We start from the raw sequence: 15599 nt of genomic DNA, 5'->3' as shown, positions 1-15599 counted from the left end.
GACTGAGAGATCCTGGCTTATCTGTAGTTCAGACTTCCAGGGGCCACAGGGTTGCAGCTCCTGTAGCATCCTCTGCACAGCTTGATTCAGTGCATTAAAATATACAAGCATCATATAGCACCAAATTTGGGGCTGTTTCTGGATGATGGGTTGAGTCATAAAGAGAAAATTTTGAACCGCTGCCAAAACCATACCAAGAAAATACCAACCCTGTTTAAAAAAGGCAATGGTGGGCAATGGGCAATATGAACACTCTGAAGTTTGGTTTCTGTTGTTAAAGGTAAAACAAAATTCCTGTGTATATTAACATAAAATCATGTCTTTACATTAACACTTAGATCAAAGCAGGAGTGCATGTTGTGTTTTGTTTTGGAGGCTTTTTTTGTTTGTTTGAGGTTTTTCTAGACAGGGTTTCCAGTTATTCCTACTTGCTGCATGTTGGTTCATGATGCAGAGCAATTTTAGCTAGCACAGATGGGATTCCTTTCAGATTAAACAGATGATGCACTCTGGGAGCACTTCATATATTCCACCCATTAATTGGTTTTGAGACTACGGAACCAGAGCTCTTCAGAAGTAACCCCACCAAAAACATGTGTTTATATATCATATTATAAATATCAGGTCCATTGTACCAGCTGCTTCATTCCTATTTGTGTTGTTTGCTTCAGAATATTTTAAAATGATCATCAAAGCAGTGAAGGAATGAGTAATGTTTGCAGTGAAAACAATTTTGTGTGTTTTCCACTTGCAATAAGGATTTTTGCATTATGTCAAATGTTCATTCAACACATTCATATTATCTCCCAGGAAAATGTAATAAGGTCCTCTTTATGAATTATTATGAGTCACTTGAACTGCTTAAAATCTTCTTTTTTCATTCCTACCTAACCATCCTTTTAAGTAAATGACTTCTTATCATTCTCTGTTTAACACATGTCATGGGTTCATAATGTCATAATTCATTGCTGATTTGACTTCTGCATTTTCTATTTGGAATGTGACAAGAAGCTCCAATGCACTGGAATAGGGGGAAATTTCATTAAACAGGTCTATTTCAATGTTGGCTTTATCTCATGAATTACAATATCCTGTTGATGAGAAGTGTGATATTTTATTATTGGTGCTGCAGCAAACTGAAAATGTTTTGAACTGCCAAGGAAAGGAAAAAATCTGTCAGGTGTATTCTTAGAATAATCACCAGTACCTGAGGATTAAGCTCCAAGAGAGTGTGTGCTCACATAAATTTAAGAACACTTTTAAAATTGCTTCTAGTTCTATAAATTTATATGTATTTTCACTGAGTATTCTAACTAAACTAAAGCTTCTTAATCTTCTGGGTGAGATGTTTTTGTGATGAATTCTGCACCATAACTAAGGTTAGATACAATCCTGAGGTTTTGACTTCTGCACCAGATCTTTGATAGCAGGTTTGGAGTGCAGGGTCTTGCTGCTGTAGAGAAACTAGGATGTGAATTCAGTTCTTGCAGAGAGAAGGATCTCTTATTTCATATTCTCCAAGGTCTAATTTAGAAAGAAAAGGGAAGAGAGGTATAGCAATGTAAAAAAGATCTATAGATTAGTTCTTAAAACAGGGTGCAGTTCTAAAGAGTGTACTGTTTTTGTGCACAAATAATCCGTTATTGAGTATCACTTAATTTAAGGGAAATAACAGGATCCTACATATGAATTGAAAGATGTAGATATCTTAAGCTCATTTGAAATTTTTTTTAACATTTTTTTTATAAAATGTTATCAAATCTAATTCACTAAAATCAATACTGATATAATTTTACAGTGGCCTTAAACTTCCAAACACCGGGAACACAAATGGAATTGCAAGATGGAAAATTCCTGGACAATGGTGGTTGTGGCTATGTGCTGAAACCTGTATTCTTGAGGGATCGCAATACCACATTTACAACCCGAAATGTGGGAGGATACAGCAAACCAATGTCTCTGTCAATAAGGGTAAGATGACTGAAGTGTTGTTTTGTTCCATGAAAATGGGAAAGCAAATTTTATGTATTTCAGATGCAATTATTATCTATTTTTTTTCCCCATTTTATTCCTATTCCTGTTTGTTGGGAACTAATGTTTTCAACAAGCTGGTAAAACTCTCACAGAGTATCAACTGCTGCTTGGGTGCTTTCCCATCTGTATTTCACTTATGCTTGCTAAAAATATGTAGGGGTTCAGAGCCTCCAGGAGACTGTAAAAATACATGATTTTTAATGATGCTGTACAAATAAATATAAATAATGTAGCTGCAAAAGGAGCCAGACAATTGTGCATGTGGAAGCTGAACTGAAAACACAGAATTCAAATGTGCACTTCGGGTGTTATTTCTTTCACTATCAATAATACCACGTGTACTATTATAATGTTAATTGACAAATGGAAATTTTTAAAGATAAGATAGGAAGCTTCATGCTTCTTTTAAGTCTCATTATCTTTCTATGCATATATAAAAGACTATTTATAATCCTTAAATGGTATAAATAAGGGTGAAAGGAGGGATGAATTAATAAGTCTTTGAATTATTTCTACTTCTCCCAAATTATAATGTGATTTACTTCCCAAAAATACTTGAAATGCATGCCATTTACAAATAAATGATTAGATAAGGCCTTTATTTTGAGGTCAAGTAGATTTGTTATAATTGTTCACTAATTAGAAAAGTCCCTTTTCCCAATGAAAAGGTAATATTTCTGATTACACAGAATACCACTTGCATAAATGCTATTTAATTAGCATATAATTAGTGTGTAATTGCTATTTTGTTTCTTTCAGAGTAATAAATAGCGGAGATAAAACAATAGTTAGTGACAATTATAAAATACTTACATAATGCACGCACCTAATCAAGAACATTCTAGTGTCCTGACAGTGAGCATACCAATTGTGAATAGACATTGCTGGATGATTTCAGGCAGCCAGGCAAATACATCACTTATTTTAGCCCTAATTTGTATGAAGCTGGAATTAGGATGAGGAGAAACCCTGAATTGTAATGCAGGAGACAGACAAAACCATTGTCAATGCAGAGGAAGTGTCTGAGTTTGGAAGGAGCTGGAGAAGAGAAAGGCTGTGTTTAAGATTGAGGACTTTAGACTGAGACTTCAGGCTGGATAGTGCGGGCTGCAGAGAGGCAATGGCATCCCACTGGCTGAGGGAATGAAGGGCACAGAGAGCCCCATTCATAGCCAGCAGCAAAAACCAGGAAATTGTGGTTGAAGACAAAAGCAATTTGGAGCAGGAGTCAAAGGAAAAGCAGCTTCTGCTGAAAAAGTTACTAACCAGATGAATGCAGAAATGACAACAGAAAGCAAAGATAGAAAACATCTAAGGGGCAAATCTCTCTGAATGAATGAATGAATGAACGAATGAAGAATAGAAAAATCACATAGGGCCTGATTTTACTGAATTCCTTATCCTCAACCTAATGTGCCACAATTCCCATCAAGAGGCATAGAGCCTTTGAAGCAGAAATAGGGATGTTCAAGGTGCTTCCTAAATTTATACATCACTCTGTATGTCTGCTTCACCTTGGATCTCAAAAATTGATTTGATTTATGGCTTTGGGTCACGGTGTGCTTGAAAGAACTCACTCTTTTCCCATGCCAGGGGAGGCTTAGGCTAGGTCTAGCAGTGGGTCATGCAGGCCTTGGCAATGGCCCTCAGGACATGGCAAGGAATCTCCCATGTCCTTAGTGGGCAGCCCATCAGTGATTGCAAAGATTCCTGGTGAAGGCAGCAGCTATTCCTTAGGAAGAAAGAGCATCAGTGTTTGCCAAGCCACTGCTCTTCAGTATTTCAGGCTAGAACTTCTCTTGGGGCAAGGTGCTACAAGCACTGGAAAATATCAAAGCAAAGTGTGGGATTTGTGGGTTTTGATTTTTGGGGTGGTTGACAGGGGAATAAGAATCTCTTATGATGCTTAGGCCTGAGACCAGGATTGGGAGTCATATCTTTCACCTGGACTTTCAGGCTTGTATATCTCTCTCAATACATGTTATATACTAATTCCTAAAAGGCTGATTACTGCACAGATGTTGACTCTTTCCTAGCTACCCTGAAATATAGATAAAAAGCAGACAAAGTTGTGACTTTCATAAATCCTGTCTTAGTCTGGGTGCCAGATTACAGGGCAGTCTGAGACAAAATTTCCTGTTTTTGGAAATTTTGGTCAAAACACATCAGGAAGCTCACTGAATGAAGAGTTTTTGTCTAATACTAAGGAACACTGTGCAAGAGATGAGGCACAGGTGAGGCAGTCTGCTACATACCCTGTAGCACAATGCTGATGTCACGGTGGGTCTTGATGCTGATCCACTCCACACAGATTGGAATTCATGAGCTCGATAGCAGAAAATGTAAAAATCACTGTAGGCTGATTCCAATAGGATTATTTTGTACAGTAGCAATATATAATTTTTATGTATAGCTATTGAATAAAAAAACCTGAAAATTATTGTTTAAAATATTATTTCAGTTATTTATTTATTTATTTATTTATTTAAAAGAGGGTGGTGAAACACTGGCACAGGCAGCCCAGAGAGGTTATGTGTATCCCATCCCTCTAACCATTCAAGGTCAGTTTGGACTGGGCTCAGAGGAATCTGATCTAGTTAAAAAATGTTCCTAAACCACAATATTTCTAAAAAATTATATATAAAAAATTAAATTGGATGTGAAGCACCATATTCTTGATTCCACTGTGTTTATTACACCAGTTTATGACTGGCATATACTTAAAGTAATTTCTTTTGAAAGCTATTTCTATTATGGTGACTATATGGCTGTGGTGAATTAGTTCATTCTTACAGTTATTTCAATATAACTTTAATTTTCCAGCTGATCAGTGGCCATCAGTTACCACGCAGCAGCATCTCAAGGACCAACAAAGCTGACCCCATGGTGCAGATAGAAATCTATGGTGTGCCAGAGGACCAAACAAGAAAGAAAACTAGTATTGGTAGAATCTAGTAATGGTAGAATCTAGTAATGGTGAGCATCAGTCTGCTTCTCTAGGCTGTGAACAAAGCACAACAACATTTTATAAGGAAACACCAACTTTGCATCCCAAGGAGTTATAGAAAATGCAATTATTTCTCTCTAGACTAGGATTTCCTGGCACAAAATCTGTAGCAGAAGTTCATGCTGTGTGTGCCATTTTTCTAGACTGATAGATTAAGGAAGCACAAACACACAGCTGGGAGCACTCCCCCTTTCTAAAGGAAGGTGGAATTGTTTTTTTTTCACACTGCTGTGGGCTCATCCTGGACAGCAGCTCAGCTCCAAAGAGCTGCTTGCTTGTTCTCCTCTAGTTGGATGGGAAGAGGGCTGGAAAGGCCAAAATGAGAAAACCCCCGGGTTGAGAAGAAGACAGTTTGATAGATAAAGCAAAAGCTGCCCACACAAGCAAAGCAAAATAAGGAATTCATTCACCACTTCCCATGGGCAGGCAGGTGTAGAGCCATTCCCAGGGAAACAAGGCTTCATTTTGGAGCTCTGAGGTTACTTGGGAAGACAGACACTGCAATTCTGAATGCCCTCCCTTCCTCCTTCCCCCCAGCTGTGAGCATGACACCATTTGTAAGGAACATCCCTTTGGCCAGCTGGGGTCAGCTGTACCACTTGTGCCTCCTCCCAACTTCCTGGGTACCCCCAGCCCCCTCACTGGGATGGGGAGGCTGCTCTGCAGTGAGAAAGACAGAAATCTCGACACTGTGGAAGCCCTGTTCAGCAATAGCTCAAACACTGGGGTGTAGTCAGTGCTGTTTGAGTCAAAAATCCAAAATGCAGCACCATAGGGGTTGACATGAAGAAAGTTAACCCTATCCCAGCCTTAACCACTTAACTTAATGACGAGGTTTTCTTAAGAAATTGCTGTAACTTCATCACTCGTCTCATTTGAAGTCTCTGGTAGGAGTAATCCCTTAATTGCTTGACAGGTGAAGTGTGTACTCTTTGTAGCTGTCTGTGAGCACTCCCTTATCTTTATAATACAGATCTTCTTGATGTCTCAGACTACAAGCTTTCTGTGATCTCATTTTGTCTGTGCCTCTGTCTTCTATGCTTCCTTTTTCTTTTTTATAGATAGCTGCTGTTTAAAATCAGCCCCTGAATTTCTTTTCCCGGTATGAACATTGCTAAAGACCAGGGAAACCCCTCCTGTTCCACATTCTCTTTTTGTATTTCTGGTCAAGTGAACGTTCTACTACCTGAACTTATTCATTTCCAACACTGTGAAAGGAGAAACTTTGACAAAAGCATGAAACTGGTATGGCTATAGGAAAATTTAAGCTGAGCAGAAGTTCTTAACCTGGCTATCCTTGTCTCATTTTTCCCTCTTTTAAGGGATGACACCAACTATCTTAGGCTTTTGCCCCACTACAGTCAGTGGGAGTTTAGTTATTTGTTTAAATGGGCACAGATACCTAGGATAAAAGAAACTCTTTACCAGTTCAAACTAGTGATAGCAGCTTAGTTATAGAGTAGAAAAAAAAGAAATCATATTTTAATCCTGTTTCTTTTCTCCTTTAATTAGCTTTGAGCCCTAAATGGAATGAAACATTCTCTTTTAACATCCAAGTTCCAGAACTGGCAATGATACGCTTCTGCGTTCAGGATGAGATTTCTCTGTGTAACAACGAATTCCTTGGCCAGTACACTTTACCTGTGATGAGCCTGAATACAGGTAATATTTTTATGTCAACCACCTATAACAGCTCAAAAAAATCTGCAACATTCCAGGCTTTTTTTGTTACTGTAGCATTGAGAGACTTCAGCACTATGTTTATTTTCTAGAGCACGATTTTGTAACAAAATGAATAAATGGCACTCTCTGTTTTTGAAATAAACATATTCTCTGAATGCAAATCCATGATGTTGAAATCAGAACAATATTAATGGCAGGTGATTCTTCCCACTGCAGTGTTCCATTCTAGATGGAAACTGCTCAGGTGGTATTTTAATTCATTGCAAGAAGTGAGACTAGTCAGAGCTGCTATGAAGACAGTGGTTTTGTGCACTTAGATAAGTTCAAAACCCAATACCAAATTAAAACAAAATCAACCACCAAAACCCCCTCAGGTAACCTATCTGCAACTTTTCAGAGTGGAGCACAATGGTTAAAAATAGGGCAAAATATTCATGGTATTTTTCTTGCTGGAGTTTCTTTTGTTAAGCCAGTAGAGTTCCTGGAACTTTTGTAATGAAAAGGCTGCTCATAAAGAGCAGACACAGAAGCCAATAGGCCAAGGAGAAAGGCTTATGTAAAATGGCTGTTTACTACACTGGCTTTCCAAAGCCATTTCTGACAAAACAAACAGCTTTTATTAGTGAATAAAGACGGCAAGGCAAAACACTGGAGCTGGCAACAGGCACCACACCTTTTTTATTAAGCTTAACAGGATTTGAAATGGTGCATTTTTTTTCCCTCATGTTTGGAAGTCATAAAGCTGCTTGTGATTCTTAGTTGAGGCTGAGGAGTTATACAAGAAAAATGACATTACTCTTAGAGCTCAGTTGTTTTTCTACAACATGAATTTTTACACTGATAACCTTTTCGTTTCCTTTTATTTGTATACTTCAGGATAATGAAAGAACACTCAACCTAACAATTCACAATATCTGAGACAAATTCAAATATCAGGCACTGCTGCTTACAAGTACTTGCAAAATTATTGATTGAGGCTTTTTTAGATACAAATTTTCAGTGAGGCTTAATGTATATATTATATATTATATATTATATATATATATATTATATATATTATAATTTTGGTTACAAATGAGGGATTCATATTTTGGAAAAGTAAGAGCAGTAGATTTCTGAGGAAACATTTTCAGTGCAATAATTAAAATTCTAGGGAGTGAGTCTAGGTACAAAAATTATAAATGATGCCAAACAAATTACCCCAATCCCCACTTAACACAATATAAAAAAAGTAATTTGCTGTCAGAATGCCCAGAGGCCATAAATAAAATGCTTCTAAGAGGTAAAGTGATAAATAATTTCAAAATTTATTACAAGCATTCATTGCAATGCTTAACATTGAGATCTCTGAAAGCAGGTCTGGAACGATGGTTTTGCTTTAGGTACCCAAGTACTCTCTAAACAGTGAAATAGGAAAATAATGTTCTTGCAGAGGGAGCCACAACAAGCAGAAGACAAGGCAAGAACTGCCTAATATGCTGGAGAGTGAGCATGGATTTCAGTCTTAGTCTTCAGCATTCCAATTGCTTAAATCTGTACTACAGGACTGTCCCCAGGTCCCTAGGATTCATATCCCTGAGGGCAAGTTGCTTCCAAAAGCTGAGCAGTGCTTACATCTTTTATTTTCTTTGACAGCCAGAGGGGCAAAGTTGTGCCATTTCCTCCCTCCTCTGCATTTTCTTTTGAAAGGATTCAAATCTATATCCACACTGCCTTCCTTTCCCCAGCAGCAGACTCCCAACTACCTGTAGACTCCACTGGGGAGGAATGCTCGCTGTCCAGCTGCAGCAGAATTTGATTTTCCATGTAGTGATTATGTAGCTATACTCAGAGGGGCTGAAATTGAGAAAAATTCTCTACCTGGGTGGTTAAAGGCAAATAGGAGGGGGGAGTCCTCTCTTACAGTCCCTGTGCCAATGAATCTGCCATGGTGAATACTAATACAGGACAGGAATTCAATTTTTAACTCTATTATCATGGGATCCAAGAGTAGTTAATCATTTAATGCAAATTGGGGCAATTTCAATAACAAAAAAGAAGTTTTACTTCTCTCAGGAAACTTTGTAGAATCTTCTGTAGGTAGGGGCTAGAACACAAGTCTTCAGAAATTAGTCTTAGTCTTTGAAGTGTATCTTCGGATAAGAAATCAACCAAGCCTTCCACATATTGTGTGCATGCCTTAAAAACTGATCTCAAATGTAAATTGCCTACAACCAGCTTTAATATTTGCTGCCTAGAATCTGAACCTTAAATACCAGAGGAACTTATGTGTAGTGTGACAGAACAAGGGGAAATGGCTCAAGCTGTGCCAGGGAAGGTTCAGTTGGACATCAGGGAGAATTTTGTCACTGGTAGGGTTGTCCATTATTAGAAAGAGCTGCTCAGACAGGAGGTGGAACCACCATCTCTGAAGGTGTTCAAGAAACAATTGGATGTGGCACTCAGTGCCATGCCCTGGTTCACAAGGAGGTGTTCAGTCAAAGGCTGGACTTGATGATCTTAGAGCTCTTTTCCAATCTAAACAATTCTATGATTCTGTATGAAAGAAGCAAGAAATTCCAAACCCAGGTAAATGTGGCTCCCAAAGACTCCACAGGCATCCACACACAGCTAAAGAGGGATTTTGAAAACTGCAGTTCAGAACATGGATACTTCTACAAAACAGACTTACTTAAATAGCTGGAATTATTTACATATATACATAGAAAAAACACAGAATTTTTTTTAACCATAAGTGACATTGTCACTTGTTATTAAATAAGGGACATTTAGTCATATAAAGCAGTACAGGCCGGGATTTTTAAGAAAAAGTTGTTTTGTTTTCTAAGCAGGTAAGTGAATTATGTTTGAAATTGAGAACTATGGCTTTTCCAAATGCTTCAATAACCAGATGAACACATAGCTTCATGATGGCATGACCTATCTCTGATAAAGTGAATTACTCATATGAAATTAACTTTTTAAGAAGTCATGGTAGAAAGTCTTACACTTCACTTTTTTCTGCCTCAGCTGCACAGTGCATGGCTGCTGCAGCACCGTTCTGTAGGTGCTATCATTGCTGATTCACAAGTTCTTTCATTTGCTCTCAAAACAATGTGTGCAGCACATAACCTGGGATGTTACAATGTAAGTTTGCCCATGTTTAAATATCACTGGGCTGAAAGTCTTCCATTTGAAAAAATATCACATCCTGCAAAACACTGGGCTTTTTCACTCTGACACCAAAAATACCAGAATTGAAATACTATATATATATATAAATGAGAAAAACCAGCACAAATGATATTCAGTTCTAGTATAATTTCATTTTATTTTAAAGAGCTACTTACAGAATCATAAATTATGCCTTGTTTGCATTGGTGATCATAAAAACACTCCATCATAATATTTGTGCTTGTGGTTAATACGCTAATAAAGGTGTCATTATATTTACAGGTTACCGTAACATTCCGTTGATATCCAAAGAAGGCACCAAGCTGGAACCTGCATCACTCTTTATTCATGTTTCATATTACCAGTGATGTTCTGCAGAAGAAATCATTCTGGAGGATTGCCCCCTGCTCCAATAAAGTAACATCTGTGGCTTTGCAACAGCCCCAGTGGCCTGATTCCCAGAGAGGCATATTCACAATGATTTTGTGAAGCCAGAGGGAATATTATGGAGGGGGTATCCCAAATAAGGGCTGCTGTCCTTGGCCCTACTGCTGTTTTTCTGTAGGAGAAGACTGGGTCTGAGAAAACCTAAGGAGCCTTGAGGTGCACAGGTCCATGGGACGTGATGAGAAACATCCACAGGTCCTGAGGAAACTGGCCTGAGCCGCGATCCCTCACTTGGGAAGTCAGGGCAGGTTGGGGAAGTTCCCACTGATGGAAAAAGTGGAAACATAGCCCACATCTGCTATCAAAATCAGCGTTGAGGGAGGTGATTTTACCCTCCTAGTCTGCTCTCAGGAGGTCCCACTTGGGAAGTTGCATTTAGCTTTGGGGCCTCCAACACAAGAAAGAGGTTGATCTTTTGGAGAGAGTCTAGAGGAGGGTCATGAAAATGATCATAATTAGCATCTGTGAACTTAAAGGAACCACTCATGTTAATTATTTAATATATAAATATATATTTATAGCTCTAAGTCTATTCAATGCATGTATTGACTTGAACCCCTTATGCAGCATAGGACTGCAATGTGGGAAGACTGCTGAACAAATATCTGTGGCATCATGAGCTTAAATAAATCCCCCCTGAAAGCTCACACTCAATATAATCTCTTTATTCATGAACATCAGCTTCTCCCTCCTCTCTTCACACAAATGACCAGTTATATCTGCCTCTTGGATGTCAGAATAAAAGAAACAATGATACATATTGTTGACAAATTAATGTCCTGGATTAAATGTGACATTGTATCAAAACTTCTAACATTCTTTAAAAAACCCAAAGTATTGATTGGATAAGATTTAATGTGAAATTTGCTGGACATCTGCAGGGAAATGTATTGTCAGGGAACCATCCCATGGTCCTCTGGTGAACTCATCACATGCAATGATGATAAATTACATCATTACCAGCATTGTTTCAACACCATCAGTGGAATTAATGGGCAAAGAATGCGGCCCCACACACTGAGAATTTAGTATTTTTACTGTACTATTTAATATTAACAAAACCAAGCCCTTCATTGCTGTCATAAGAACTTCTGCATATTGCTACAAGTCCTTAGCACGTGATTCCTTAAACTCACGCTGTCAGGAATCTGTGGCAGGAACATGGTAGCACATTTAAGACAACAGCATTATGAAATGTTAGGATATGTGCTCAGCAGATGACTGCCTATTCTCAAGGGCAACTGAGACAAAATGTACCGTGGGAAATGGGATAAAGAAACATTAGTGAGTGGGCAAATAATTGAATCATCTCGGAGAGCATTTAAATTACACTGTTTCCCAGGGAGTACCACTTTTCTTCATTGAACTGGACACTGCTCAGCTGAATGTTAACAGCTCCCACAAATGTTCCTTTGCTTTTCACAACAAGCTTCAGTACACGGCCTTGGAGCTCTGGGACTCTGTCATATACAATCTGCAATAATATATAGTGAAATAGAAAAAAAAAATACAAGTTTGTTAATCTATTTGACAGGCAAAGCACTTCAAATAGGATGATGATTAATCCAACTTTGTGATAATTGCTTTAAACTTCCATCCAGAATAGTAAGCTATTAACCATGAGCCAAATTCACTTAACTTAGTGAATTTACCTCAGAAATACATTTGACCTTATCTAGTTTATATAAAGAGATTCTACCTTAGAATCATGAGCTTAAGCTCATGAAATCTGATTACCATTTTAAAATAAATTTGAAACCTGTCTTGAACAATGCTTGAGGAAAAAAACAAAACAGTATTCATAATTTTCCCTGTGAAAACTGGGAAAGATTGGACCCAGTTGAGCAAATGGAAGTTACTAAATTTAGATATATCTGATACTCCAGATGTGCTGTTGATACTTCTCCAAATAAATGAGATGGTAGTTTAGCATGTCTTAAACAATTATTAATGTCTATAGATTTAAAATAGCTTTTAAATTACCTTAATATTGTGAGAACACACAGGGATAAAGTATGAAATTATAATGGTGTAGTTTCTGAATTTTAAAAAAACCCCAAATAATCTGGAGCAATAGCCTAACAAGAATAAATTGCACTTAGAACAAATTCCCATGCTTCAGTCCCTGCATTAATCAAAAACTGTTGAGCAAACTGCATGTGGGCTGATAAAAATATGAAGGAAAATGCTCTCAGAGCGGGCCTGAAAGGTAAGTTTGCTTAAGAGAAGCTCATTTAATCTAAAATTGGTATGGCTGGAAATGTTTTTGCTATTTCACTTGCAGTGGAAAAATGCTTTAAATTTTAATCTCTCTATGCCATTTAAAAAGCAAACGTGGCGACATTCTCTCACTTCAGGAGAATGGAAAACTGAAACTGCCTTAAAGTCATTTGCCTGCTTGGATTTTCCATGGAATCTGAATGCAGGCTGTTACCTATGGCACTGCTGAGGGAAAGGAGAGGCAGACTGAGCCCCTCTGGCTTGGACCTCTGTGGGCTGGACTGATAAACCCTCTCTGTATTTCCACTTGCAATTGCATTCATGGAATGGACAGGACATCAGGTGACCCTCACAGAAAGCACCAACAGGACACCAAGAAAGGTCTTACCAGGGGGTTAAAATTCCCTTTTCCATTTAGAAGCCTTTGGAAATAATAGATTGGGATGGCTGTCATGAAATTTGCACCTGGTGCTTTTTGGTTTTCATGTTTACTGTGCCTAATTTGCCAGATTGCCCATGAATTACAGATTCCACAGCTTCTCTTTTCCTCACCAAAATAAAAGTGAGATGATGAAGAAAATCTGAAAAGCAAGGACAGGCACAGTAAGCAGAATATAATTTAGAGTAAGTCTGTGATCTGATGCTGAGGTGATGCTAATGCTATCAAAGAAAGCTGCCTTGTTTCTTTGCCAATGTATTAAAGGTACCAGCTGTTGCTTTAAATCACCAAAACCTACACGTATCAGCTGTAAATGTTAAGAAACTGAACTGGGGTAATGAGCAACTTTCAATCTTTGGCCAAAAATAGGCTTTCATCTTTGAGCAATGACAGACTTTTGCAGTGCAGGGTAGGTGGTTTTCAAATTCTCCCAGTAAACTGTTTCTAAAATGGTATTGCAAATTCAGCTGGAGTAAGGATTATTATCAGGATGTAGGGACAGAAGAAAGGTCTGGAGAAAGCTGAATAAGGGTGTGGATAAAACAAATGACACGTTCCAGAATTTGGGAACAGTTAAATCCTGAAATGATTGTGCTGTGAGAATATTTGCCTGCCTTTTACACAGACAGATCCGATGGAGGTGAGTTATATGTGGCCATGCAGCAAATCAGTGGGACAGTTAGGGCTGGAATTCAACTATTGCTGGCTGCAAAAAGAGAAACACTGTTGACCTACAGGAGTCTAATGACATTTTAATCACAAATGAGGGACAGTTGCTTCTCCATAGGTAGCCATGGCACAGTTCCTAGATTTGGTAATTAATCCAAGGCAGTTTTGATGCATGGTGCTGGAGGGAGCAGCCGTGGCTCCTGGTGCAGTTCCCCTCCTCCCCTTTCATCAGACTGGCTGGGGCTGCTCTGCCTTCCTTTTCTCTTTACACTGCATTCCACTTTTCTGTGTTCCTTCTCCTCTTCTCTACCACCATTTCTTAATGCAATATAACATTAACTGCTATGAGTGCCACAAATTCCAAAATCCAAACACAGGCACAAGAGAAAAGAAGGATTTGTTTGCTAAAAGCAGCTCCACAACATTTGCTGTAACTCATTTTATTGTCAGCCCTCCTGGACTTTCACATCTTCACTCTCACACCCGAGTAAAAATCAAACATAAAAAGCAGTTTTGCAAGGTTGATAATTTGCTGTAGGCAGTCATAAGCAATAGAAGTACAAAACTAGAATCAAAAATACCCAAGAGAAGCACATTTCAGATTTTTCTCAGTCTGGAACAAAGAAGGAAATTAATATACAGCTTCCTTCCAGCCATTTGGCTTTAATAAAAACTTATGAACTCATAAAAAAGGCTACTACATTTCTGTACACGGTGTTTTGGACAGCAACTAACTTAAGAGACAGCTGACTTATATTTTTAGTAGTTTTGCTTCCCTGGGGCGGCTTCTGCCTCAGTCTACCAGCCTTGGACAAAAAAATGCATCCAGAATGACATCACATATGGAGGAGCAGAGCTGCTAAAGCACAGGCATCGGGTTGGAAGGGGCCAAGTTCAGTGGAACCATATGTCCCCACTGTGATTAGCACTTCCCAGTGAAAAAGATTGAGCATCTGGGAAGAAGGCTCTCCGTTTTGATTAAGGACATTAAAGCTTTCACGGGATTTCTTTTAACAGCAGCGGAATACTCGTGAACCACAATTAAATCTCCTCCCAGTGACTAGTGACTAACTGCAGACGGGATTTTGGATTTCCTTGCATTCAAAGGTTTCTAAGAGCAATTTGAAAGATAATTGTCTTCCAGTGTTGCTGGCTGGCTCTTATCTGTTGTCCATTTTGGATACCTTACAATGAATGTAATGATATAATCATATTATGTTTGTTTGCTTTAAATATCTTTCAAATGTAAAGGAATTTCTTTAGACAGATTAATTAGATTTATTCCACTCTGATAGCGAAAAAAGAAGGAAAGAACAGAAAAAATAAAGCCTAGTTTCTTGTTATTCCACTGCAGTACTGTAGGGAGGGAAATTTGTCTCAGCTGTGAGCAGCAATACTACTCAGGGAGCCTTCTTACAGAACGCTGGAAGTCATCAGTGTAAGCAGGCAACTTTTGTAATTAACAGATGTGGGAAAAGAGAAATATTACAACTCCAGGACTGAGAAACGAAGAGATAAGCACTGAGACTCTGCTGACTAACCTAACCTTCATCATATCTTATCTATGGAACAGGGTGGAGTGGTAATATTTTCCACACCTTCTACTTTATAGCCTGCTGAAAGAGCATTTGTAAATTGCTTTGAGATCTTTAGGAGATTTGTTACATGTAATAATTATAATCTCCAATCCCACCTACTGTTTCAATCTCATCTGCCCTTACAAATGAACACAGTTTATACCACTTCCCATTCTGCCATAAATGCTTCTCCATACAAATGTTTCCTTTCACCCCAGAGGCATGAGCACTTCAGTGGTGTGTGAAATAATCATATATAGCTGTGAACTAATGGCATTTTAACATGAAAAGAACCTGGCTGTTCATTCTTGTGTTATCATTTAGGACAGTGACAGCCAATTTTCAAATGTTAATTTGAATAACAGCATCC

The 15599-nt window shown here is 38.3% G+C and overlaps 1 protein-coding gene across 1 annotated transcript in view; it reads left to right on the top strand.

The window, feature by feature from the left end:
- Window positions 1-10310, top strand: part of LOC131586081 (1-phosphatidylinositol 4,5-bisphosphate phosphodiesterase zeta-1-like) — a 45530-nt gene extending 35220 nt beyond the window's left edge. Inside the window, exons 10-13 of the mRNA XM_058852819.1 lie at window positions 1799-1971; window positions 4858-4978; window positions 6554-6703; window positions 10160-10310. Coding sequence (XP_058708802.1) covers window positions 1799-1971; window positions 4858-4978; window positions 6554-6703; window positions 10160-10245 — 530 coding nt within the window. The 3' untranslated portion in view covers window positions 10246-10310. The remainder of the gene's footprint in view (window positions 1-1798; window positions 1972-4857; window positions 4979-6553; window positions 6704-10159) is intronic.
- The last annotated feature ends 5289 nt before the right edge of the window (window positions 10311-15599 follow it).

This window comes from Poecile atricapillus, chromosome 18 (assembly GCF_030490865.1).
Source record: "Poecile atricapillus isolate bPoeAtr1 chromosome 18, bPoeAtr1.hap1, whole genome shotgun sequence".
Classification (NCBI taxonomy): Eukaryota; Metazoa; Chordata; class Aves; order Passeriformes; family Paridae; genus Poecile; species Poecile atricapillus.
The sequence above is the reverse complement of the archived record's forward strand: the minus strand, read 5'-3'. Positions and strand labels throughout refer to the sequence as shown.